This window comes from Rhinolophus sinicus, chromosome 7 (genome assembly GCF_057876585.1).
Source record: "Rhinolophus sinicus isolate RSI-liver-muscle chromosome 7, RSI-T2T, whole genome shotgun sequence".
Lineage (NCBI taxonomy): Eukaryota > Metazoa > Chordata > Mammalia > Chiroptera > Rhinolophidae > Rhinolophus > Rhinolophus sinicus.
In genome coordinates, this window is record NC_142507.1 from 43,617,239 (window position 1) to 43,642,738 (window position 25,500).

Genomic DNA, 25,500 nt, shown 5'->3' on the forward strand with positions numbered 1-25,500 from the left:
GCCTGACTGATATAGGGCATTTCCCGCCGGCACAGAAAGTGCCTGGAGGGAGAAGCATAGTAAAATAAAAAAAAACCTCATTACTTTCTCGAGACTAGGACACAGAAAGTTCAAACAGCTTTATAAATTGCCTCCAGAAATTAGAAGGCAACAATTAACTCTGCCTCAAGAATTCGCATCCACATGACCAACGCTGCTTCCCCCCTTCTCTCCTAATTGTTTCCATCTCCATTGCCACAAATCAAAAGACAACACAAGCGTTTGCTTCTGCAGAGTTCCTCAGCTTCTCTATAGAGATAAATGAAAACTGAAGACATACGGTATATTTACCGTCTTCTAGCCCAGCTTCCGGATTCCTACCAGGCCCTCTGACGAACTACCATCATGCAATACTTGATTGCGTTTAGATTCAGACGATGTGGAAATAACTGTCTGTTTTCATGGCTGGCATAATGGGTATAAATTAAACTGATACTACCTGGCACCCGCTTCTCACTGACATTGTGAAGGTTAATGAGACCGTCCCTGTGAGTCAATTTGCGCCCTCCGTCTTCATCCAGAAGCATCCATTATGCCAAATTGGACCAGACACGGGTGAGAGACGGTGTCACATTGACTCATTTTCTTGTCAATTGTGCATTTTGAAATCAGATTTCTGGGTGATTTTCTTTGTTCCTCCTCTTGTGGCTTCCTTTCCTAAACAATGACTTCACTGACCTTAAATTTTAAAGGACAGTGTTGTCCCCGGAGGATTTAGTTCTTCATTTGGCTCAACCATGACTCAAGTTAACCGGTATCTTTTAGACAGAACAACAAGGACTAACATAAGCTAATAATGTAAACTATGTTGGCTGTGATGAATGGTAGTTATAAATACCTGATAAATGGACCCAAGACAGAGAAAAGCACACTATTGATTGTAATACATAATACAAAAGAAAGGACAGAAAAGTGAACTGAGGATTGACTGGGTTCTCACCCATCAGAGGTGTGCAGCAATCACCGTGTTTCCCCGAAAATAAGACCGGGTCTTAAATTAATTTTTGCTCCAAAAGATGCATTAGAGCTGATGGTCTGGCTAGGTCTTACTTTCAGGGAAACACGGCATTATGTACTTTTTTGTTTCTGCTGAAGTCCAGCGGAAAAATGAGAATTCTCTCTGATGGAGGCATGGTTCAAAGACGATAATCTGTAATCTCTGGGAAACAAATTGCATTGCTTAATTCACTCTGTAGATGTTCACAAGAGACTTACCGATTTGGTTCCTTAAAATGAAATACAAATTATGTCCCATGGAGTCCACCACCAAAGCTGCACGACCAGAAAGCTTAAAAACAGTTATTTCTTATTTCAACAGGAGGCTTAGAGAAATGTTTTGTTCTTTTGTCTAATAGCTAATTACTACATGTGTAAGGCAGCCTAACTCTGCACTTAACACACACACAGACACACACACACAGAGTAAAATTCCAGATGGAAACTCGAGGGCCTCTGTTCTGTTGATGTCGCATTTGTTGACATTCCAAAAGCACAGACACATTTGAGTAACTAGCTGCTATCAGGAAAAGAAATTTAAGATCACATTGCTAAGCACAAAATAAGAATAACGGGTGTGTCAGAGAACAAACTGATGATTGCTTGACGGGGAGGTGGTTGCAGGAATGGGTGAGAAAGATGAAGAGAGTAGGAAGCAGAAATTGGTGGTTACAAAATAGTCACAGGGAAGTGAAATACAGTGTGGGAAATATAGTCAATAATATTGTAAAAACTATGTATAGTGTCAGATGGGTACTAGACTTATTGGGGGGATCACGTCATAAATTCTATAAATGCCTGACCACTATGCTGTCCACCTGGAACTGATCTAAAATAATATTGAATGTCGACTATAATAAAAAAATATATAGTCACAGGATATAAAGCACAGCATAGGGAATATATTCAATGGTGTTGTAATATCTATGTACCCGTCAGATGGCATAGACTTGTTGGGGTTATCACCTGTGAGGGGTGTTGTGGGGACAGAGCCAGGAGTGCAGTTTCCAGGCTCTCGGCATCACGTGGAAAGGTGCTGGTTCAGGTAGTAAATGGCCATCAACTGTGATTGGATGGCCATCAGCTGTGGCTAGTTGGCCATCAGCTGTAACCAGTGAGCCATTGGCCACTAATATAACTGCTGTGACTACGCTAGCAGCAAATGGGGGCTAGCAAGAAGATGGTGGCTGAGCCTGCAAGAGCGGATTGCAGTTAGCACAGCTGATTGCGGATCGTGTGGTTCCTGCTTCCTGTGTCTCCAACCCAGCCACCAGCGAGAATATAGTGGTGTGACTCCCCTACCTATGGCTCCGTGGGTGTTCCTTTTGGCTTCACCATGTCCTGCGTTCTTATGTGGGGAGCGGGACCAGAGGCCCCGCAGGCCGCCCCGCACGACAGGTGTAAATAAATGTCTAATCACTATGTTGTTTTGTACACCTGAAACTGATAAAAACGCATTCCTTCCTTCAATCACATTCCTCCTAGTATAATATGTGCTCTCCCAGCACTATTGAAGCCCTTTTCATGAAGAACAATTACACTATGGTGATTTTATGTTTATTTATTATTTGATGAATGTCTGTTTCCTCTGCTAGATCACACATACACTCTGAGTGCAGGGCAGTTGTGTGTCTGGTTCACGGTATTCCCAGTGTCTTGACAATAAATATTTGTTAAAGACTGAAAAAAACCCTATGTGTATGTAAAGGCTGATTATAAGAAATTATAGTGTATCATGGAGCAAAAAATATCGGCGCTTTATAGAGAATACATAGGAAAACAAGATGTCCTTAGTTAACATTTGACTGCTCTGAATCTAAATAGTGAGCCTCCCACCCTACAAGCTCAGGAATGTCTGTACATCACCCATTAGACTTGAAGTTCTCTGAGAGCGGGGTCACCTTCCTAGTCACCTTCGTCCCCTCCCCGCTTCCCCCCCCCACGGTGCTTGGAACAGGGCAGCGCACAAGTGATGTTCAATACATATGCGTGGATGAAATAACATATTTGCTTTGCCACAATTTGCTTGTCTAACTGACACAAGGATAAAGGCAGAGACTTATTACAAATAAGATTTTTTTCTTCCTTGAGACATTTCTGGGCCCTCAACAGTGTACGATAAGAAGCAATGGAAGAAATCTAGGCAACGTTCGCATCCAAAAGACTTGCTGAGTGTAATGTACAGGAGTGTTCACCTTCGTTACGTGAGACAACACGTAACTGTCTGCGGAGCCAATCTGACGGTAGGTGATGCTTGAGATGTTGACAATAGCCCACCTTTTGATGTTTCCTCTTTTGCAAAAACAAAAAATGAGAGAGAGAGAGAGAGAGAGAGAGAGAATTTGGAACTAATTATTAATATGAGTAACAGAATTTTTTTGGGGTATTTTATTGAATTCTGTGCATAACATTTGCAATGAAAACACTATAAATCCAATGACAAATTTAAAAAATGGATCAGATGAAAATATCACATAATCAACTCACAGGTATTTACTTGATATTTACTTAACAGAAGGCCTGAAATTATTATGACAAGAACATCAGAAAACGTGGCATACGAATTTATTTTAACTTTACATTAATATGTGATACATGAACATAATTCAATGTCAAAAGAAAATATAGAAACAAATATAAAATATGTTTGATGTTACATTTAATTCATAATTCCAGTATTTGTTATTATGTCGTTGTTTAAGAATGATTATTTCATACAAAATAATAGTTGTTTGACTTCTGTTTGATGAGAAGAACTAAATTTAAGGTTAGAAAATTTTAAATTTTCATATAATATAGCATATGTTCCATTTACTTATTCACAGTAACATTGCGTTGCTAGTCATTAAAAGTACAGAATGTATCACAGACTGTTGATTTACAAGGGAAAGCAGTAACAGTGTCTATATGTTGTTTGAAAAAAGAATGAAAATATAGCATTATGTCATGGATTAAAACTAAATGTTCTCCATATCCACATTGGGCAGTCATCACATTTTAATTTTATGTGGGAAACTACTTAAGTGGATTTTAAAATATGTGGGTAAACTTTACCATATATTTGATCGATGACTACTGTTAATAATACTGTTACCTAATACTTGATAACTAATTCTTTTTGAATAGGTACAGGAAAGAATGAGTTATCGTAAAACAAAGACAGTTTTTCTACCCAACCCTCTTCCCTGTCCTCCCTGGTCATAGAATCCACGTGATGAGGAACAATTGGCTGAAAAGTTATTACTTCTGGTGGGTTTGACCATCTGTTTTCTCTGAATCAAAATGGCTGCAGTTTTTTGGGTTGATTATTGCTTCCTTCAACTGTGCACAAATCAGATGGATTTTTAAAAATCAAAATTAGAAAGAAGATGAGTGAAGATCATTTTTTTCAGTCTAGCACTTTGACATGATATGGATTGAGTGTCTGGGGTCAGGGTGTGTGGACTTAATATCTTTTAGATGGAAAATGGTTGTCTGTCACGCTGTGGGAGGATGACACTTAGGAAATACCTAAAAAGCTCTAACAATAACAGCAACCATGCTTTGTAGACAAACCCTACAATGTCCCAGTGTATCATTTAGAATGACATTTTAGCCAAAGTGTTTAAAGATAATTAATGGCAGTGATAGGAAAAAAATAACACGACAGAAGGTGAATAGTGCAAAGAACACAAGATTTAGACCCATTTGCCGGCCATACGATCTTGGACAAGTCTCTTCATCTTTTTAAACCTTGTTTGTTCGATCTCTAAACTTCGCATGGTATTAGTACTTCATATGGGTATTTTAAAGATTAAATAAAATGTGAATGATCTTTGCAAAGTATGAGATAATAAACAAATATGAGACATCTCTATGAAGAAATTCAAGTGTTGTATTTGTTATTCTGGCATCTGCATAATTGCTATCTATCTGTATAAGATTTCAAATATGGATTCTTACATTGAGCATATTACATAGAAATACTACACACACTGTTTGCTTTCCCTTGTATAGATATGTAGGAACTTTTAAACAAAAATTACACCATTTTATGGGGTAGTTCCAAAAATGCTCTATACGGTGCCCTTAAAATTGAAAAACAAAAGAGGATATTCCTATTTGGTTTATAACCATACAATTTTATGGCATTTAGGAAAAACACTTTGACAGCTTTAAGCAAACTAAATACTTAATCCCCCCAACCCCTAAACCCAGCATTAAGAGATAGTATCATGGAAACAATTTACCAGAAAAGATTCTACTATGGTTTGTCTTAGTATGGTCAGTTCACAAATAGTTGCAAGATACATTATTAACACAATATGCTAGAATCACCATTTAGCAAATTTGACCAACTTTTAAAAAATGGATAAAATTACTTCTCACAAAGATCACTAACACTAATACACAAGAGATTCAATTACATCTAAAGTGAAAATTCAGATTCACAAAACCAAAATGATCAGATTAAATGTTTTAATGAATTGCTCCATTAGTCAAAATACCTATTTCCTATTATGATAGAGGCCTTAAAAAACGGTCCCCTTTTCTGAATGGAAGGATATAAGATTAAACTGGACAAATAATCTCAGTATGACAAAATAGTTCTGTATTATTCAAATGGACTGCTATCATTTTAACAATTTCCTTAGTGTCCATATTTTAGCATCTTTCTATTATAATCTCCTTCCACCATAAAACCAGCAACCAGAATATACTCTTATTTTTCAGTGGATACAATTATCTCTTATCTATGTTGTGCAAAACCTATAACCCTTCTTTTTCCAACTGTCCACTAAAGTCAAACCCACTAAAGCGTTTGGGTTATCCCTGAATTTTATTTCTCACTCCTGAGCAAAATTAATTACAATATGGCTCTATCAGGCCTCTTTTGTATTCACGGAAATTGGCAAAATTTTGTGAATGTTATTTTAAATTATAGCCATTGTTGCTTCTGGGACAAAAAGGGCATTAATCTTTTAATGTGACAAAAATGCACCTTACAGTCAGTTACAGTTCATTGATAAGCAAAATATATTTAATTCTGATTTTGTAAGTGTTTATTAAACTACAAAAATTTAAATAGAAAGTTCAGTTGAATGGACGTGTTGTTTAGAGAACTAAGTCGACATTCAAAGATGAAATGCAAAATCATAATAAATACAACATGGTCAACATTAAAAGTAAGGTTTACATTTTTACATCTTGCTGAGGTCAATTAGCAAGGTTAGAAATAGGAACATTTGAATTTGCAGTCTGTTCAGTCACAGTAGAGATACGTGGTATCTCAGTGACGGGAGGAGAGCAATGTACACCTGTGCGCATTTAGTTCAACAAATCTGGAAACGTTAGAGAATTTTGAAAGATGTAAAGAAAGATACAGATTACTAAACTCAAAGTCTTCACGGTATGGATGAAGCAACTGGGGCTCAGAGAGGTTGAAGGGACTTTCCTAGGGCCCATGAGAATCGTTGGCAGAGCCAGCACGAACGCACACGAGCTTAGTTCTACCAAACTGCTTCTTGTGCAAAAGGAATCGAAAGATCATAAGGCAAACACTATCCCTCCAACCTTTCCCCACCTTCCCCTACTCCCAGGATCATACTGCTGAGGGTGCAGTAAAACTCTAGGACTGTTTTAGCATTTCGTATCCCATTTCAAATCACCTTAACGCTAATTAAATTTAGCAAATCACCTCCCTCTTTTCCAGCTGTTCCATTCATCTGTTTCCGTTCCACAGAGTGATTTTTCTACCTTTTCATGATCCCATTATAGACCCGTGTCAGTTCTCACAGGAGAAAAAAAAATCGTATTTCCTCTTCTCACAATGAATTTGAAGAATGACCTATTTACAATGCTTTCAAAGCTTCAGTCTTATTTTAATTTATTCTTTCCTTCAGAAATACATAAGAAAATCTGAGTACATCAGTATTCTTCAAAGCCTTTTCACATGTGTGCAATGAGGATTTGGGGCTGGAGAAGGGCTTTGGGGGTTATTTAACCCAGCACAACTATTTTGCAATTCAGGAAACTGAAGCCTAGGGTAGCAATGCTAAGTGACTGATCTAGGCTCTGACAGGTAGAAAGTCGGTAAGAATTCTGGTCTCCTGATATCTACAACGATACTATTTTTACTACCCACTCAAGTGAACTAGATGGGATATGACAGCTTACTCATCTGTTACCACGCTGTGTTTTCATAGCAAAAGTCCGGGTTTTGTCCTTATTTGAAAGTGTAGCCTGTCAAAATAACAGATATAATATTAAATACATGCTAATGCTTTAAGCTGGGTCCCTGGTGTTTTATGAAGGTAGTTCCTGTCTATTTTTGTAACACCTACAGATCCTTACCGGAACATCTGTATGTCTAAGACCTCCCACAGGACAGCTGGTTGATTTGTGTCAAACATCCCAGTAGCTCAAGTGAATGACTTTTACTGCTGACCAGGCTGTGACCATCAGTCATGAGTATGAAGGTGGCTGGGATGCACGGACTATTCTCTGGGCCACTGTCTCTACTACACGGGCTAACACAGAAGGAAAATGCGGTGGTGGTTATATTTTACTTTAACTACAAATCATCCAGATTGGAGGTTCACGTAGCTCAAATCTGAGGTCACTGTCACTCTTTTACTTCACTTTTTCCTAGAGTGATCTGGTCTCAAAGTTTTGACCACAGAGAAACTACCAGCAGAAATTCACTAAAGACATTGCCTCAAAGAAAGTTACATGGATTTTACCTCCTATTCACCTGTTTTGCTGCAAATATAAGGTTGTGGCAGTTACTGATTCTTATATATTAACAATGAAATTCATCACCTTATTTCCTTCCATAGGACCTCACACAGTATTATAATCTTGGCTTTGCTACCAAAATATTTTGATAGTAATTAAAAAGTGCTCTTATTATAACTTAGCTTTCTTATGCATTTGAATAACGGGAGACTGGTTATTTATGCATTTGCTCAGGTATTTTTGAAAATAAAATACGGAAATGAGAAAAGTCTTCTTTATACTAAAAGTTCACAGTTTGACTTTCCATAAGGCTTATTAAATAATATACAAATAGCTACCATTCTGCTGAAATGTCACAGTAAATACATCAATAATGGCACAGAAGTGAAATGTCTCCAAATGGGAAATCATCTTCATGACCTCCTAAATCTCTTTTCCAACGAAAACTTTGCTTTTTTTATTGAAAAAAGTTTCATTTCTAAAATAATATAAAAATATAAAATGAGTCAATTACACATACAATTTTGAAGGACATTCTAGAAACATTAGATGAAATACTGTATATATCTTTAAGAATACGCTTTGTCTCGCCATAGCAAACACTGCATGAAAACTAAATTGAATGAGTACATCATATATGAAATGTGGAAAACTATAACTGAATGTTAAATTTTAGTTAAGCTAGACAACTTAAACATATAGTTAGTACTAATACACTTTTTTAAAGTTAAGCTCAGCTCTAACCTGCCTACAAGACTAAGTTGCAAATCTATAATTTTTGAATTAAAAAATAAAAGAATGGCTAATCAAGCAAGGCACATTTCTTTTAGGCAAGTCTGTCTTTAATACCACTCATGGGGCACAGTGTAGACTTCATTTATTCACGTGCAAATGGGCTAATCTACCTTACGTATGGGAGCCTTTGGTACAAAACACACCTTCACAAAGTTGCACATAACCCAGAACACAGAAGATGACATTATCTCATGATAAATAGAGTCCGGTAGTCAACTGAAAGGAGAAAACAGTAATAGTTGGCTTGTTGGAAACAAACTTTTAGGTTTTCTTTATCAGCAATACTGATTAGTTTTTGGATCATTAGATTTCATCACAATGTCAAAAGGTCGAAACAATAGCCTACTATTTTTTAACGTTCTTCTATATCTCTTGATTGGCATTTTTTATACTGTATACAATTTGAAGAGACTCCTCCAGCTTCAGAGCTGTTTTCTTGATATAAAGCATTTGTTAGAGACATGTTATTTAATGTCAACTGAAACAAAAATATGTGCTGGCAGACAGATCACCACCTATCGGCGAAAGGACCAACACTGCATTCTTGAGCTGGGCAATTAAAGAATGAGCTTCCTACAGTTAGTGCAGTTGGACAGTGCTTTCTGTGGGGCTCTTCAGATATCTGTTGGACAGAGTAAACACAATAATTTACTGTACATTTACTTTTTAAAAAATCATAGACCTTACAGTAACGTAAAATAGGCAATCCATTATACTTTTCAAAACGTTGGATATTTTTCTTACTGTTACCCTGAGAAGGTCAAGCAATTTAGTTTTCTAAATGTATTACCTACACATTAAATGATTTTCATTTCTAAGTTAGGAAAAGTGTCCGAGTATGCTGAAATTATGAACTTTTTTTTCCCTTACTAATAACGACCTCCAAATGTAGTCCAAACCAATGTGATTGTTTGCTTTTTGAACAGGAAAATCTATCTTCATCTTTAAAATCATCTGAAAGGTTCTGAGTGTCTACTGTTTTTTAGAAAAAAAAAAAATATATCAATTTTCTCAATGTGTTTCCAAGGGTTTGTTTCTTTTCTGGCTGTATATCCTACTGTGGTAATCTAAGATAAGAACCCTTTTGAAGTGAATAGAAATCCCATGTTCAGATAAGTGTTATGGGGGGGTGGGGATGGAGAGGGCTTGAGGGGTAGCAAGGGAGAGGGAGGGGGGGAGGCTATACTTTGTCTTGTCATTACAAATAACTTTCAAATCTGTTGATCCTTTAAAACATGAACTCTGCAGAGTTATGTACCACTTTAAGAAATCACAAATTAAGACATCAATAACCACTTGACTAAGGTCTGTAGAAAACCAGAAAATAAAATTGCATGGTTTAATGCTCTCCTCTCTCGACTATAAAAAAACAAAAACAAAAAACAAAAAGGACCCATATACATACACACACACACACACACACGCACACACACACACACACACACACACACACACACACACCTGACATGGACGTATTTCTTAAGAATAGCATAAGGCAGCACGGCTGTCTTGGTCACGGCTACAGCCAGAAACGAGAATGATGTCTGGCATATAGTAGACACTTTATATGTTAAGTGAATAACTAAATCCCTATCACATAAGAGCTACTCAGTAAATACATGTTGAATGAGTAAATGGATATGCAAGCATTAGATTGATGTACTCTAGAGATTTACTAACTATTAAAAAGACAACAGTAGAAAATGCTGAACCCAGCTCCAGGTTTCAATATGCAAATATTATCTATCAAAATATCTAGAGAAGACTGGTTCCCATATATACTCCTGGTTTTAGCCGATGTCTCAAATCCAGTGACCTGAAATTGGAGTGTGGTTTTTAAGGAAGAATTACTCACTCACTCGTGTAAATGTTGTATGTCTAGTGTGTGCTGGGCATCCAGCGACTGAAGTTTTCCTTATTGACCAGGATTACACTTGATCAGCCTTCATGGAAAATAAAACTTCTTAACACTCATCTTTGATCAAAAAGCAAAAGTATATTCTTGCATCACACTATGTTTAATTTGCATTAGGAGAGTTTGAAAAGTATAATGGTCTAATAGCTACTCACAACTACTAATGACAAGAAATTACAAGGAATGTGAAGAGCCTAGCATCCATTTTATTTCCGAAGTGCCTAGCTCTGCTCAGTGCTACTGCAGCCTTGGTGTCTTGAGATGGTTCTGTTACGCTATTTTTGTCGTGTTCCTGTCACATCCTTTTTATATAAGGGATTGGCCTTTTTTTTTAACCTCGTGTGTCAGTACATGTCTCAAGGCTCTTGGGATTATTAAATAAGCATGGTATAGTTTGGCTGTAGGTGTAGTTGCAATTTAATAGAAACAAAAAATAAAAGTGACGCTTGAACAGTAATCATAATGCTTCTATCAGTGGCTAAGAAATGGGTTGACAGGCTTAGAAGGATGGACATTGCCTTAAGTATTAAAATCAACTCTACAGGAAGACAGAAAGGAAGTATAATAAAAAAGCATGATCCATAATGGAAGACATTTGGCCATATAGATGTTCTAAAATATAACACAAGAAAAAAAGAACAGCCAAATTTCTGCAATTGTTAAGTTTGTGAAGAAGTAATTAATACCTCCACCAAGGCCTAAATGAAAGAGGTACAGAAACCCATGTTATTTAACTGTTAGCCTCACTAACTTGTATTTGATGATAAGGAAGGGGCTGAAATCATTTATAATGTAGTTTTACGGGAACTTTGTTTTCATGTGTTTATATTGTGACATCTATTAAATAACTTAGAGTTGGCTGCATACCAGCAAGTTCTATAAATTCTGCCAACTAAATCGTAATGAATTAGCCCCATGGACCAGATAGATTTCTTACTCAATTATGTATAGTTCTGGTTGGCTTCTTGGAAATTATGTACTCTTGGCAAGCCAAAAAAAAGTTGTTTTTTTTTTGTTTTTTTTTGTTTTTTGGTGTGTTTTTTTTAAAAATCCAAACAAACAAAAACAAAAAAACAACAAAAAAAAACAAACAAAAAAAAGTTTAAACTCACTCAGTAATTAAAGTGGGTAATGTGTTAAGACGTGGGCTTTGTCAAAAATCTGGAAAGTCATAGGAAAATGAGCTATGAGCTGTAATCAATACTACTTTAAGCAGTATTTAGATCTACTAATAATAAATATCCTCAATTCACATAGTTACCTCATAAAATAAATTGATCTTCTGAAAACAGTTCAAATATTTGCAGGTAAAAGATTTATAGAATCTAGGTTTAAAGCAAGCCAAGCCCAGTGCTTACCTGGACAAATTATTTCTGTCTGTGGGTTTTAGTTGCATTCTGAAATCTGACATAAAGTCACACCCTTGTATAACATGATTTTATTATAATTTCTTATAGAAGTAATGCATTAGTGAATATCTGATATGTTTGTCCTAGTCATACATGAGGCAAATAGAAAATGTAATGGAGTGTGAGGCTCCCTCTTAAATATCTAATACCTTCTACACCAGGTGATAATAGAAAATCCAGTAAAACCCATATTGAGTTAAATAACAGAAAAAGGTATAATTCCTCAACTAAACCCAGAAGAAAGAAAAATAATAAACAAACATTATTCATTTCAATTCTCTATTTTGTGTCCTAATGATGTGTCCTCAGAAGACAGAAATGATCTCTGTCCTACGTGGGCTTAATTATATAAAATGATGGAAGGCAAGAGTTTCTAACTTCTACTGGTCTACGCATGTAATCTCAAGCACATATATTCATTTTCTTTAATATGGTAAGGAAATTGTGCCACTTGGATGTTTAGAGGCAACAGCCAGATCAACCTCTGGGCTGGTTGAAAAATCCAGGGAAAGGAGAAAATTCACAAGGGGAATGTCTCTTTGTAGCAGGGCAATCCCCATATCCTACTGTAGAAGAAGGTGCATCTGTTACAATATTACCGAAAATCATGGCAATAGCTGCAGCACACATTTATATCAATGCTTTAATTAGTCTCAGTAATTCCATCTTACACATGCTGGTGTTTCAAAGCCACGTGGAATTTCCCAATACCTAGTTATGCTACTGGTGCCTCCCACCTATTGTATGTAGAAGTGGCCTAAGTTTTGCCATTACACAAGTCACTCCAAGAATCTGCTCTTATTTTTCATGGATTCAATGTCCCCATCTGCTTTCACATATGAAAAAAGCACTTCAAAAAATAGCCGATTTTTTGAAATTCTGTAAGTGGACAATTACATTAAAAATTTGGTTATTTTGTAAAAGAAATCATTTTTTTTATCCAGTAAGGCCATATCTATGGTAATGTAATTGTTTATGGTGATTCACTGGGGAACTCTCCAAAGCCTTGTTCAATCAGCTTCTGTAGTAATGAAGACCCCATGGATATGTAAGGACTCACCATTAACCGAAACCAAGACTGAACTTATTTGGAAGTTTCTTAGTATGTCTGCTAGACAGGCAAGTCCGGAGATACCACAGTACATTTTTGCTTGGCTACACGAGCCAGTCAATATGTATGTATTGGGTATCATTAACAAACAGCATTCTGTTAGCTACCCATATCAGGCAGGAAATATGGTCTCTGAGAAGTATTCTAACTTCCAGGGACCCATGGAGATTAGGAGTGATATCTCATATAATGCTATATTTAAATGATTTATATTAAGGGATCCCACCCCCAAGCTTGGACAGTACTTTGTGGGGAAAACCTTCTGCAGCATGTTTTACTCAATGGCAGTCTTCTCCAGTGAATCACTGTATAAATAAGTACAAATAAGCCTCACAGTGATACAATGAAGCATAGATACACAACATGGCAATTTTGTCTCGTTTTCAAACACTCAAGTTGGAATGCTATTTCCTTCCTCTCACCCTTCCAAATAAACACTTATTAAGCACCAACTTTATTCCAGGTAATATCCCAGGGCTTGGATACAGAACCAACGAACAGACAAAAATCCTTATCCTCATGGAAGGGAAAGGAAGACCAACAATAAACAAAGGAAGTAAACTATCTAATACGTTAGAGGAGAAAATAAAGCAGAGAAAGAATACAGGGAGTGCTGTGGGGGCTGCAATTTTAAATAGAGTGTCCAGGGAAAGCTTCCCTGAGATGGTGACACCTAAAGAAGTGATGGAGTGAGCCATGCAGATGTCAGAGCAGCCAGACAGGGGACAGCAAGTACACAGACCTGAGAGGGCACACACCTGGTGTGTGTGAGAAAAAGCAAGGCAGCCAGCGTGGGAGGAGTCAGAAGTGAGGTCAGAAGGGTACACAGGGGCTGTATCCCGCAGGGCTTCGCAGGCCACTGTAAGTCCTTTAGTGTGTGTTCTGTGTGAAATGGGGAGCCCAGTGGGGGTTTTGCCACAGGGAAGTGACACGATCTGACAGTGTTTTAAAAGGATCCCTCTGGCTGCTATGTGAAGACTAGACTCAAGCAGGGCTTTTCTTCCAAATTAAATCATATTTTTTTCATTTAAGGAACATGTGTAAATGCATACAAATCAGAACCTTAGGAGTCAGAGAGAATTTCCATAAAGAACGGGAGTTGAAAATAAACTTACTGAAAAACAAGTGAAATAGCAGTGCTGACAGACATAAAACCCATAGGTACACTGCTAACTTTCATTCGAATCTCAACAGAGATTCCCAAGAGCCTTTGTGCTCTGATGGTGGGGGTGAAGGTGAGGTTGGGGCTCCCTGGATGGACTAGGAAGAAGGACCAGTTCTACCCTTCACTCCCTACCATCATACTGGGGGGATGAACCCTGGGTCTGCGAAGTCAGGGCCCTACATGCACAATAGTCTTCAGACATGATGAAACATTTGTTGTTGTTGTTAATTTAAGTGCTATCTTACTAACAACCAGAATCCCAAATTTACTTTTCAGGCCAGAGTTCCTATTCTGCACCGTTCAGGTTGCAACAATAATAAAATGGCTCCCAAAAAAACGGTGGAGCATTTTAACCCCGATCTCTTCTTTAATGCGTTTGATGGTTAATGGTGCCAAATTTGAAATGTAAGGAAAAACACATCGAGTACAAAAAAGAAAAGAGAGAAAAACCATGAAAATGTTTCTTTGAAAAATGTTTTTTCTTTTTGTCAAAGACAAAAGCAGTTTACAGCATCATCGAAAACAAAGACAAATATTTGAAAACTTGCGAACCTGTTTGAATCATATAAATTATGTTTCAGGGTGAGTATGAGCATCGAAAGAATACAATTATCATATATGCTATAACAGTGGCCATTTGTTGGCAGGAGATTAGGGAGCTGAGTCATAATAGTAAGGTCTGGGCTCTGCATGCCTTTCCCTCCCTTCTTTCTGCCGCCTCTGATTTGCCCTCTCTCAAAGGTTATCAACCACTCCCTGCAGGTTATAACAAAACAAGTGATTTCATTAAGATACCCAAAATTGCCCAAACAAAATACAGGACATTAGTAGTGCAGAAGCAATGGTTTTACCCTCCTTAGTTTAAAAGGTCAAATACAAAACAGAAAGAACAAAAGCCCACCCTAAAATGCAAGCCCTAAATCTCCTCTTCCCCATTTGTATGCTCCTCACCTCTATCTCACAGTTTCCATAAGTCTTCAGACTGGGGGGCACATGGGCTTCTTTGCATTTCTGAGTGGGAGGGCTTATCACTTCTACCCACAGCTGAGAGGTGGGAAGGACGTGGAAGAAGCTGTAGAAAACGTTGAAATTTTAAATGTATAGAAGTCAGTAAATTATAGTTATGGTTCTCCAAGAAATAGACTGTTGGTAGATATTATATATATTGAATTAATATACTATCAGCAAAGCAATTACTTGAGTATGTTGTCTGCCAAGGGAGTAAATAACAAGTTTTACGTCAACAAACCATAACTTTCAATTTCTTCCTACTGTGCATTTAAAATTTCAATTCCGAAATTTTAAAGTTTAGAAATAAAGACTACAACACTTCCTCTTATATATAACTGTTTGTCATTATTGTACCACAGTTGGTGGGTATCTAAATTTGGTCCATCAGTGTAAAGCACCATAAAATAAATAAAATAATAACAGTTATTATTTTTATCTCTGGATTTACCAGCTGTAGGGTATATAGATTTTCCCCAGGCTGTAGATGGACGTGCACTGATCCAGTCACACTTCCTCCCACGAATCTCTTGTACACACAGAGCTATGTATATAAGAGTATACCTTTCAACATCCAAGACCTGCAATTGAGCTCAGCAGTAGTCAAGTCTGTGGTTTGGCGAAGCTGACTGGCCAATGTTAACTTAGACTCATTAGCATTTTTCTCTAAGCCCAAATCATTATCCATTTTCATTTTTCTAAATGATTTTGGACCTTAGAGAAGGAGCTACAGCTATGACGTGGGGACAAAATTATATTCTAATGTTGTTTTGAAGACAGATGCTTTTATAAGGCAATAATGCCACAAATTTCAATGAACTGGCAATCTCCTGCTTTCAATCCTTTTGTTCTAAGTAATTTCCCCCTTCTTCATGAGGGAGAGTCAAAATGTTTACACCACTTTCTAACATGGCTTTCTGGTAACCTAAGCGAAGTATAAGGAGATGGAAAAATAACAATTTGCATAATGCTATCACCTATTGTAGATGAAAACATATGAAAATAGGAAATTAATCTTAAAACTGAAAAATATCCATTATCCGAGCAGGCATCACTACTGTGACTCATTATAGTTTCTGAGTATAACATTAAATCCAAATAAATCAATCATATAAGAAAATAATCTTTTATTACTGGAAAAGTCAATCTCTTCATCAGATTTAAATAACTTGTATTTGATCCCTATGACTAGAAAAGGGTTAATTTTCAGTATAGAGAATGAAATAGGTTTCTGGAGATATGTTCTGTACAGGAATTCATTCATTAGTAACACGGGCTGAAAAGTCAAACCTAAAAGCATAAGAAATTCATTTTCTCAATCTCTTTCAAGTCACCCAATAAAAGGAACATGGGATTTGAGGCCAGAATGCCTTGGCTTTAAATTATAGCTGGGTCTCTTGCTGGCTATGACATCTTAGGGAAATCACTTAACCTTAACCATTTATTTTTACCCTCCTAATGTGGGGTTAATACCACTTACCTTGCAAAGTGGAGACGTGTCAAGAACATGATTGACTCTTAATAAATGGTAATTATTATTGTTATGTAAAAAGTAAACAGGAAGACACTGATTATTTGTACATTTTGAATCATTCACAAAGCTCAATATTACTAATCAATGCTTATGAGTAATGATCACAATAATAATGTAATCTCTTAGCCAAATCTCTGCTGCATGTCATGCAATTACCTTTCCTAAGTGTTATACCTGTATTAACGTTTAATAGTCACAACAACCCTATAAGGTATTATTTATTATCCTCATTTTACAAATAAGGAAACTGAGGCACAGAGAGGTTGAGTAATTTGCTCAAGGTCATACACCTGGCAATATGATTGAAGAGCTTATTCTTTAAACCACTTCATTAAAAGCCTGAAAATAACATTAATGTAAGATCATTGCCATTCACGCATCAGATATGCATTAAATACATGTAAGATGCTACGTTCTATGCTAGGTACTCATATCCAAAATTCTGCCAAGACACAGAACTGATATCCTTTAAGGAGCTTACAATAATGGCAACTAGAAGCAGGTGTACTGCCTCAAACTCAGGACTCAAAGCCATATGTCAATGGACTAAAAAAAAAGTTCTCCTGCATATTACTCTTATTTAATGACCATACAATTCCAAAAGTATGGCACAGCCATATATTACTTACGGAACTCATCAGGGTCCCTACATCTTCTGAATAAATGTGAATAAAACTGTCACTGCACTTTGTTCATTTTTAAGACCTTTTAAGAACAGATACAAAAATTATTCTTATGTTCTTACTATAGTGTGTCTGACATATAACCACCAAAATGGGTTATAAAAAGAATTTCTGCTCATTAAGAATACCAAAATTTGCTCAGAAGGTAAACCAATGTTAAAAGCAAACCAAATAAGTAGCAAAGAAAACTGGATAAAGGGGTCCTATTTCAATACACATAGATTAAGACCCATGACCTTATTACCAGGTATATAGATATCCTGTCTCTATTTTTGTCTTTCCCTTCCTCTTCTTCCTCTTATATTATTAATCATTTTTTCACTGTCAAATGCACAAATAAGAAAGTAAGACTTCTGACTACCTGAAAATATTTTTTGAGCTTTAAAACAGGTTTACTCTCATTTACTCTAGGATAGAATAGTTATAACCTATCAAGACCAAAAAGCAATTGTGGAAAATGTATAATGTATAATTTATATAATGTACATAAAATAAAATGATTGTTAAAAGAAAATATTACCCTCATTGCAGTTGTAACCATTTTTTTGTGTCAAAGCATTGTACTATTGCATACTACCAAATAATAATGTAAATTAAAATGGGAATAATCTAACAGCAGTAGCTTCTGTATTTTATCCTTTCCATTTAAGGGGAAACAGGTTTTTCAGAAGCCAAGTGGGTTAGTAAAAGGAATGGAATCATTTTCAGCTCAGTTTGGGTGAAAGACATGCTGAAGAGCAAGGACTTGTTTTCATCCTTTTGCAACAAACAATGGAAACCAAGACAGTTAGCAACATGGAAATCAAATGGAGAAGGTGTTCTAAATGATCTTCAAAAGGCACCTACCGGTAGCAGGCAATTCATATAAAACTATTGGTTTTGCAAGTATCACCAACCTAGACATAAACGGCATTTCCCTGCTTTCCTGTACAAAAAGGAAGTGCTCAGTAACTCACACCGTGCTCACCTGATTCTGTCTGTCTTCTGGCAACCCCTGGCACATGGCTGAAACTTCCAGGCATTTCCCCAAGATTTGGTTACTTCCCGTCCCTCCTTTTTATTGATTGTCTGCAATTCCCTCAGTTACAAACGTGCATCCTTCATATTTTTCAAGTTTATTTAGCGTTTCAAGTGCTGTAATGATGACAGTGCTGTTGCAGCATCTGGATTTTTTTTTTTTATATATAGAGGAAGTCTGAAGGCTCCCTTGTAAGAATGTTTCAGGTACATTGAATCTCTCATTCGCTTATGTACAGAACAGTTTTATATTTGCTTTTTAATTTCATTTGTTGGCTTGAAACTCTTTGGTGAAAAGAAAACAGTAAAGAAGCATCTTTTGAAATTATTGCCCAATTACTGGCATTTAATTCAAATCATGCCTGATTGTGGTGTATATCTAACATTCCAAAGAAGATACTTTCCTTCTCGATTCAGTCATTATGGGATGATAGCAATGATTTGTGTGTGTGTGTGTGGTAAATACACGCATTTTGTGATTCATTTCACCATCTTGGACTCTCAGAATTAACTTTATTTGTGCGGTTTATTCAAACAGTGGTTTTCCTTATGAAATCGTGTAAGTAGGAACCATCTGGAAAGGTTACTGTGGAAACGGCAAGGGCTAGGGGGTGGGGCTAGAGAGCAGGAGATGCCATGACAACCTTTTACGGGTTTCCCAGGAAACATGGGTTGCTATGGGAACTGCATCAGTCAGGTCCGAATTAGTAACTTCCGCTGGAAAGAGTGTCTGCCACTTTAATCTTGCGATACTGCAGCTTATCTCTCAAATGCATTAAGAAAAAATTTTTTTTTCTCTCAGCAGCACTGAAAACATCTGTTTCCAGACTTTGATAGATGTTGGCCGGCAAACACACAGACACACACACAGAGAACTGCACAGGAATCTGTTAGTCTAATACTTTCGAAATGCCTAACATGCCCCAGACTTAACTGAGTTAGTCAGATCAGGACATCTAGGGCATTTCCCTTTGTTCAAAGTTGTAGAGATCCTTAAACTTCTGGAACGGAGGGTTCCAAATAGAAATTCCAGTGAAAAACCCAATAAACTTACGGTGGATTTATAAATCGTTTTGATCAGACTTTCCATCCACATATCCATTGGGTAGGCAAGTAAATATCCAATACTGTTGAAGGGTCCATCAAATTGAAGCATCATTTTAAGTATGTGCCTGCTTTACTTAGTAAAGAAACAGCTAGCTTTTAATTCTGAAATTAAACAGTTACTGTAACTTCTTTAGTTTCATTTCCTCCCAGGATGTACAAGGTTTTTTTGTTCTTTTTTTTAAAATAGGGCGTGTACTAGAAATCAAGTTTAAAGTAAGTTTGTCCTTTGCAATATTGAGAGGGAGAAAAAGGAGAGCTGAGAGAATGCAGCCCACTTGCAAAAACAGACAGCTGTTTCAGTATGAAGCAGTAGGGAGGGAGAATGAAGTGTGCTTTCCACTTCCTCATGTCCTTTCCTTGATGGATGGTCTGGAAAAGTATAAAACAGGAGCATACACAGACCAAGGAGGCACGGGTCACACAAAACAGAGCACAGAATGTCACTTGTATCATATATTAAACATCGGTAAATATCTTTTTGATGTTGACACAGGAGTTGGGGTTATTGTTCGCGGTGCAGGTGGCAGTGGAATTGCCCGTTTTGAAAGGGGTCTGGGGGAACGTGCTATGGTTCATACCCCCCTCTTCGATCACCATATACTCCGACTTACTCAGAGTCGAGTTACTCCTTGCTTTGCGGAGCTCCTCGGCTGAAGAGGAGAGGTGCTGGCAGCTTCCCACGTGCATGTACTGGGCTTGCTCTTCCCCCTCTGTCTCCCGGTGGTAGAAGTAATTGAAGTTGGAGACAATCACAGGCACTGGCAAAGCAATGGTCAAGACGCCAGCGATGGCACAGAGTGACCCCACAATCTTGCCCCCTATGGTCACTGGGTGCATATCCCCGTAACCTACTGTCGTCATGGTTACCACTGCCCACCAGAAGGCATCCGGGATACTGCTGAAACCTGAAGTGGGGTCGTCTGCCTCGGCAAAGTAGACGGCGCTGGAGAAAAGGATCACCCCGATAAAGAGGAAGAAGATGAGCAGCCCCAGCTCCCGCATGGACGCCTTCAGCGTCTGCCCCAGGATCTGCAGCCCCTTGGAATGGCGGGAGAGCTTGAAGATGCGGAAGACGCGCACCAGCCGGATGACCCTCAGGATGGCCAGGGACATGGCTTGCTGTCCATTGCCCTGTCGCTCGGCCAGCTCGGTGCCCAGGGTGATGAAATAAGGGATGATGGCCACGATGTCTATGAGGTTCATGATATTTCGCGAGAAGGTGGCTTTGCTGGGGCAGGCGAAGAACCGCACCAGCAGCTCAAAGGAGAACCAGATGATGCACAGAGTCTCCACCACGAAGAAGGGATCGGAGAAGCTGGAGGCGCCGGCGGGGGCGCCCGACGTGCTGTTGCCGGCCGGCTCCGACAGCTCCTGCGACGGCGTGGCAGGGTAGTCCTTCTCGTCGCGGAACTCGGGCAGCGTCTCCAGGCAGAAGATGACGATGGAGATGAGGATGACGAGCACGGACACGATGGCGATGCCCCGGGCCGGCCCGGAGCTCTCCGGGTACTCGAAGAGCAGCCACACCTGGCGCTGGAAGTCGCGGCGGGGCAGCGGCCGCTCCTCCTCCCGCAGGAAGCCCTCGTCCTCGCGGAACTTCTCCATGGCCTCCTCGCCCAGCTGGTAGAAGCGGATCTCCTCGGAGAAGATGTCGATGGGCACGTTCACGGGCCGGCGGATGCGCCCCCCGGACTGGTAGTAGTAAAGGATGGCGTCGAAGCTGGGCCGGTTGCGGTCAAAGAAGTACTCGTTGCGGAGCGGGTCGAAGTACCGCATGCGCCGCTTGGGGTCGCCCAGCAGCGTCTCCGGGAACTGGCAGAGGGTCTTGAGCTGCGTCTCGAAGCGCAGCCCCGAGATGTTGATCACCACGCGCTCCCCGCAGCAGTCCTGCTCGCCGGCGTCCGGCAGCGCGGGCGGCAGCGGCTCGTAGCGGTCCCCGCCGCCCTGAGGCGGGTCCCCGCCGCCGTCGGCCGCCTCCGGCTCCAGCAGGTGGTCCCCGGACACCACCGTCATGTCGGGCGGCAGCTCGGGGCCTGCGGCGGGCTCGGCGTAACCCGGGTTCACCAGGGTGTGGGTGCCGCCACCGCAGCTGCCGCCGGCGGGGCGCTGGGAAGGGTGGGCGCGGTGGCGGGCGGAGGCTGGCGGCGGCGAGCTCAGCAGGCTGAGGTGTTCGTCCATGCGGCGGGGACCAGGCGGCGGCGCGGGGCCGCGGGGCTCCTCCTCTCGCTCCCCGCCCCTGCGCGCCTCCGCCCGGGAGCCGGGCCCGCCGCCTGTTGCTGCCGCTGCCGCCACAGCCGCCGCGGGCGGGCTCTGCCTGTCTGTGGCGCGGCCCGCGGGCTCCTCCGCAGAGGCGCCGCCTCCGCCCGCTCCTGCCTTCCCTCCGCGCCCTCCCCGCGCGCGCGCCCGCCTGCCCTCCGCGGTCCCTCGGGGTCCCCGCCCCCCGCGCGGGCGCGCGCCCGGCCACGCCCTTCCCTGCCGCCCTCCTGGCCCCGCTGAGTCCACCCGTGCACCCTCGTTTTGCACCTGGCTGTCCCCCAGGAAGCTTCGCCCCGCTCAGCCGGCCCTCCGGGAATCGGGCCCTGAGCCCTCGTCCCTGGGCTCGGCCAGCTTCGTGTTAGTGCCCCACTCCCCCGACCCGCGAGGCCACGTCCCAGTCGCGGGGCTTCTCCAGCGGTCCTGGATCCGCACCGCAGCCCAGCGAGCGCCGGGCCTTCTCGCCCTGGGCGGGCCTGGGCGCCGCTGAGGGGCCAGCAGGTGGAGGCAGGCGAGGAGGGAGGATGGGGACGTGCCCCGGGCCGGCAGCCATGTCCAGGGAGAGGGCGGCAGTCCAGGTGGGCGCCCTGGAAAAGAGGCAAGTCTGCGGCCAGCATCTTGAGCCCACGTGAGGGTGGAAGACCGCCAGGCCGGGAGGGCTCTAACTGAGAAGCCGCAGGGAGCATGGGTGCTGATGCGTTTCGCACCCGAAGACTGAAGAAAATGGGTCATTAAAGACACTCAGGGACTTTGCTTCCATAGTGAATAGTTCACATTAACTTCCATAGCTGAGATTCCATCCATTGGGAAGAACCAAGGACCGCGTTGCTGGTTGGGATTAGCGAGGGCAACCTTGGTCTTTTCAGTGCAAATTCCTGTCAGTGGGGAAATAAGAGGAAAATGGAAACGCAAAGTCACATCTCTTTCGTGGAAAGAAAAAATAAATAAAATAAATAAATATAAATATAAATATAAATATAAATATAAATATAAATATAAATATAAATATAAATATATATATATATATATATATATATATATATATATAGAGAGAGAGAGAGAGAGAGAGAGAGAGAGAGAGAGAGAGACACCCTCTGCTTAATGTTCCACTGCTAGCCTTGTGGTAGATTTGCCATGTTCTAGTGGTCTAACTGGGAGAACATTCATTTCACAACTTGTATCTCTGTTGCTTGATTTGGGCCTGAAGATGATAACTTACATTTATTCCCCTTGAACTTAAACTATTTCTCCAAATTGTTGTGGTCCCTTTGAGCCCAATTTCTGTTTCCAGACATTTTAGCAACACTAATTTAGTTAACCCCAGGTTTAAACATGGGTTTTCTGTTGTATGGTTGAAATCATTTCCAAAAGAGGAACTGTCGTCTAGACAACTCCCTCAGCCGCCATACCTTAGCTGGCAATTGGACTTGAAGTAAGAGTGATTTGTGGTCATGGCTTGCCACCACCATTCCCAACCCTCGGATTCACAAGGGCAGAGTCTAGGTCTTACTCGGTTTATGTTCCTAACAACTACCCAAGTGACTGATGAGCAGTTGCAACTCAGTACGTTTGTTGAATTGATCTCCGTCAGTGATTCTTCGAATGTCTCTCTGCTGTGGGATGTCAACATTTCTTTCTGAGCCCAGAACCACTGGGGTTGCTGGAATGAGGAGTGAGGGGAAGCTGGGCTTACAGTACAGACATTACTGGGTTATTCCACAGGGTTTCCAGCTGTGCCACTTCTGGCTACAACAAGCACCCGTGTTATTTACTCTCCTTCTATCTTCCACTTCGCCTCCAGGTCAGCGCTGGGTTCTGCAGGCAGTAACATATATTGCAAGACGGTAAAAGTGGGGAACCATGTAAAACGTTCTCACAAAACCAGGACACTGTTTTTGAGCTGGTGCTTAGGGTAGCAGTATAATCAATTATTCATATATTTAAATCTAAGAATAAGACGGCTTGCTGCAAGGATGGCCCATAGAAAGGCAAAGACCCTATTTTTAAAAGACCCAATGTTTCAGGCACTTCTGTGTCTGACTTAGAATGTGATTTATTTCCCCATTTGCAGGAATTAGTACTGAAATTAATATTAATCAATGGCAAGGAAGACCAGAACAGACGACGGCCCTGTGATGGATGGTCACAAGCTTTCCCCCGCTGCGAAGTATCTCTCCTTCAGAAATGACTATTCCCGTTCCTTTCATGTATTTTGCCTTATCTGGAAGACTGATTATGAGCTCCTTAGGACAGCCCTTACTTTATATTTGAGGGGCCAGAGAAGTTTAGCAATTTCTTCAAGTTCACACAGCTAGTTAGTGGCAGAGCTGGGCCTGAAATCTTGGACCATTTCCAAGGCCAGTGTTCTCTCTACTGTATCACACTGTGAAGCTTTTGATGTTGATCACCGTGAGTGCTTAATAAATACTAGATTCCTAACAGCAGCCTATTTGCTTCTGATTGCTGACTAGTTCACTTCACTTCATATTTATTTTAACTGAAAATCACCACCTTCCAACCGCTAGTCTATTGTTTATAGGAAATGAGTTGGTGGGAGAATTCCAGCCCTGTTGGACAGCAGAACCCATCACAACAAATCAATGTCAAAAATGGCACTTCAGGGGGAACACATACCATTTATTTAGTACCCCCAATGGAGTATCTCAAAGTGACTTGCAAATGTCTCATTAATCCCCACGACACCCCTGTGGGATAATAATAATATTATTGTAATGTTTAAGCACAGAACTGTGGCAAAGCCAGCAGCTTCTCCAAGCATGTGCAGAATTGCCTCCCTTTGCACTCTTCAGTATTATAGCCTAAGTTGAACCATCAGGTTTGCAAACAGCAAGGGTAAATCTTGGTGTGTGAGCTTTCTCTGTTACTCTGGATATAGCTTGAGTTTCTTAGCACATTAGTGCTAGAAATAGCTCGCCAGTGGTTTTCCAGGTGGTCAACAGCTCTGAAATTTACTCAGAAGTGTTTGCGAGTGGGATAAGGCAGGCCTAGAGATCACCACTGATTAATTACAGATGAACGAATGGAGAAAGACCACCTACTATGTGCAACGCATTGTTCTAGGTACCGTGGGAATATGAAGTTTGAACATAGACCTTACCTTCAATAGGCTTACAAGGAATTGGGAAGATAGGCTACAAATCCATGAAAATCTTCACACCAGTATTAATAAAACCAGACAATAGTACCAGAAATGTCACAAGACACCCTGTGACTTATTTGGTCTATTCCAGCCAAGTTGGCTGCCTTACTGTGTCTCAATCATACCAAGCTAGTTCCTACCTCAGGGTCTTTGTACTTGCTCTCCCCCCTGCCTGAAACACTCTTCCTCCAGATTTTCACATGGCTTTCTCCATCACTTTACGTCTCCGGTTAAAATGCCACTTTGTCAGAGATGACTTCCCTGACCATAACCATCCAATTTCAAAGATTTCCCCTCCTTCTTCCCCCTTGGTAACTTTCTAACCTCCTCCCTGCTTTATTTTTCCTTATTGTGTTTATTTACTTGAAATTATATTTTATGTTTATTCAGTTATTTGCTTATTGACTGTCTCCTGCACTAAAAGATAAACTCCCCGATGGCAGCGTTTTGACTTTTTCAGTTCTGTGTCACCAAAATCTAGAACAGTACCTGGCACATAATAGACGCATAATCAGTAGAGGAAGGGAAAGCTGCAGAGTGAACGCACAGGCACATTAAGGTACAATGAGGGATCCCATTTTACTGGTAGTT

General features: G+C 40.4%; 1 protein-coding gene across 2 annotated transcripts; it reads right to left on the minus strand.

The window, feature by feature from the left end:
* Window positions 1-2,581: 2,581 nt before the first annotated feature.
* On the minus strand, window positions 2,582-21,883 carry KCNA3 (potassium voltage-gated channel subfamily A member 3). 2 transcript variants are annotated; one of them, XM_088799483.1, is made up of 2 exons: window positions 18,340-21,883; window positions 2,582-3,327 (listed from the first exon to the last, which is right to left on the minus strand). In XM_088799483.1, the coding sequence occupies exon 1, from the start codon at window positions 21,672-21,674 to the stop codon at window positions 19,953-19,955; it is 1,722 nt and encodes a 573-aa protein (XP_088655609.1). In that variant the 5' UTR covers window positions 21,675-21,883; the 3' UTR covers window positions 2,582-3,327; window positions 18,340-19,952. The 2 variants fall into 2 exon arrangements, with proteins under 2 accessions (XP_088655609.1, XP_088655610.1); XM_088799484.1 differs by lacking the exon at window positions 2,582-3,327 and adding an exon at window positions 3,384-9,169 and having other exon boundaries at window positions 19,444-21,883.
* Window positions 21,884-25,500: the final 3,617 nt, after the last annotated feature.

What these genes read in the sequence shown, in the direction of transcription:
- KCNA3 (XM_088799483.1), bottom strand. Translation starts at nt 21,674, where the DNA reads ATGGACGAACACCTCAGCCTGCTGAGCTCGCCGCCGCCAGCCTCCGCC.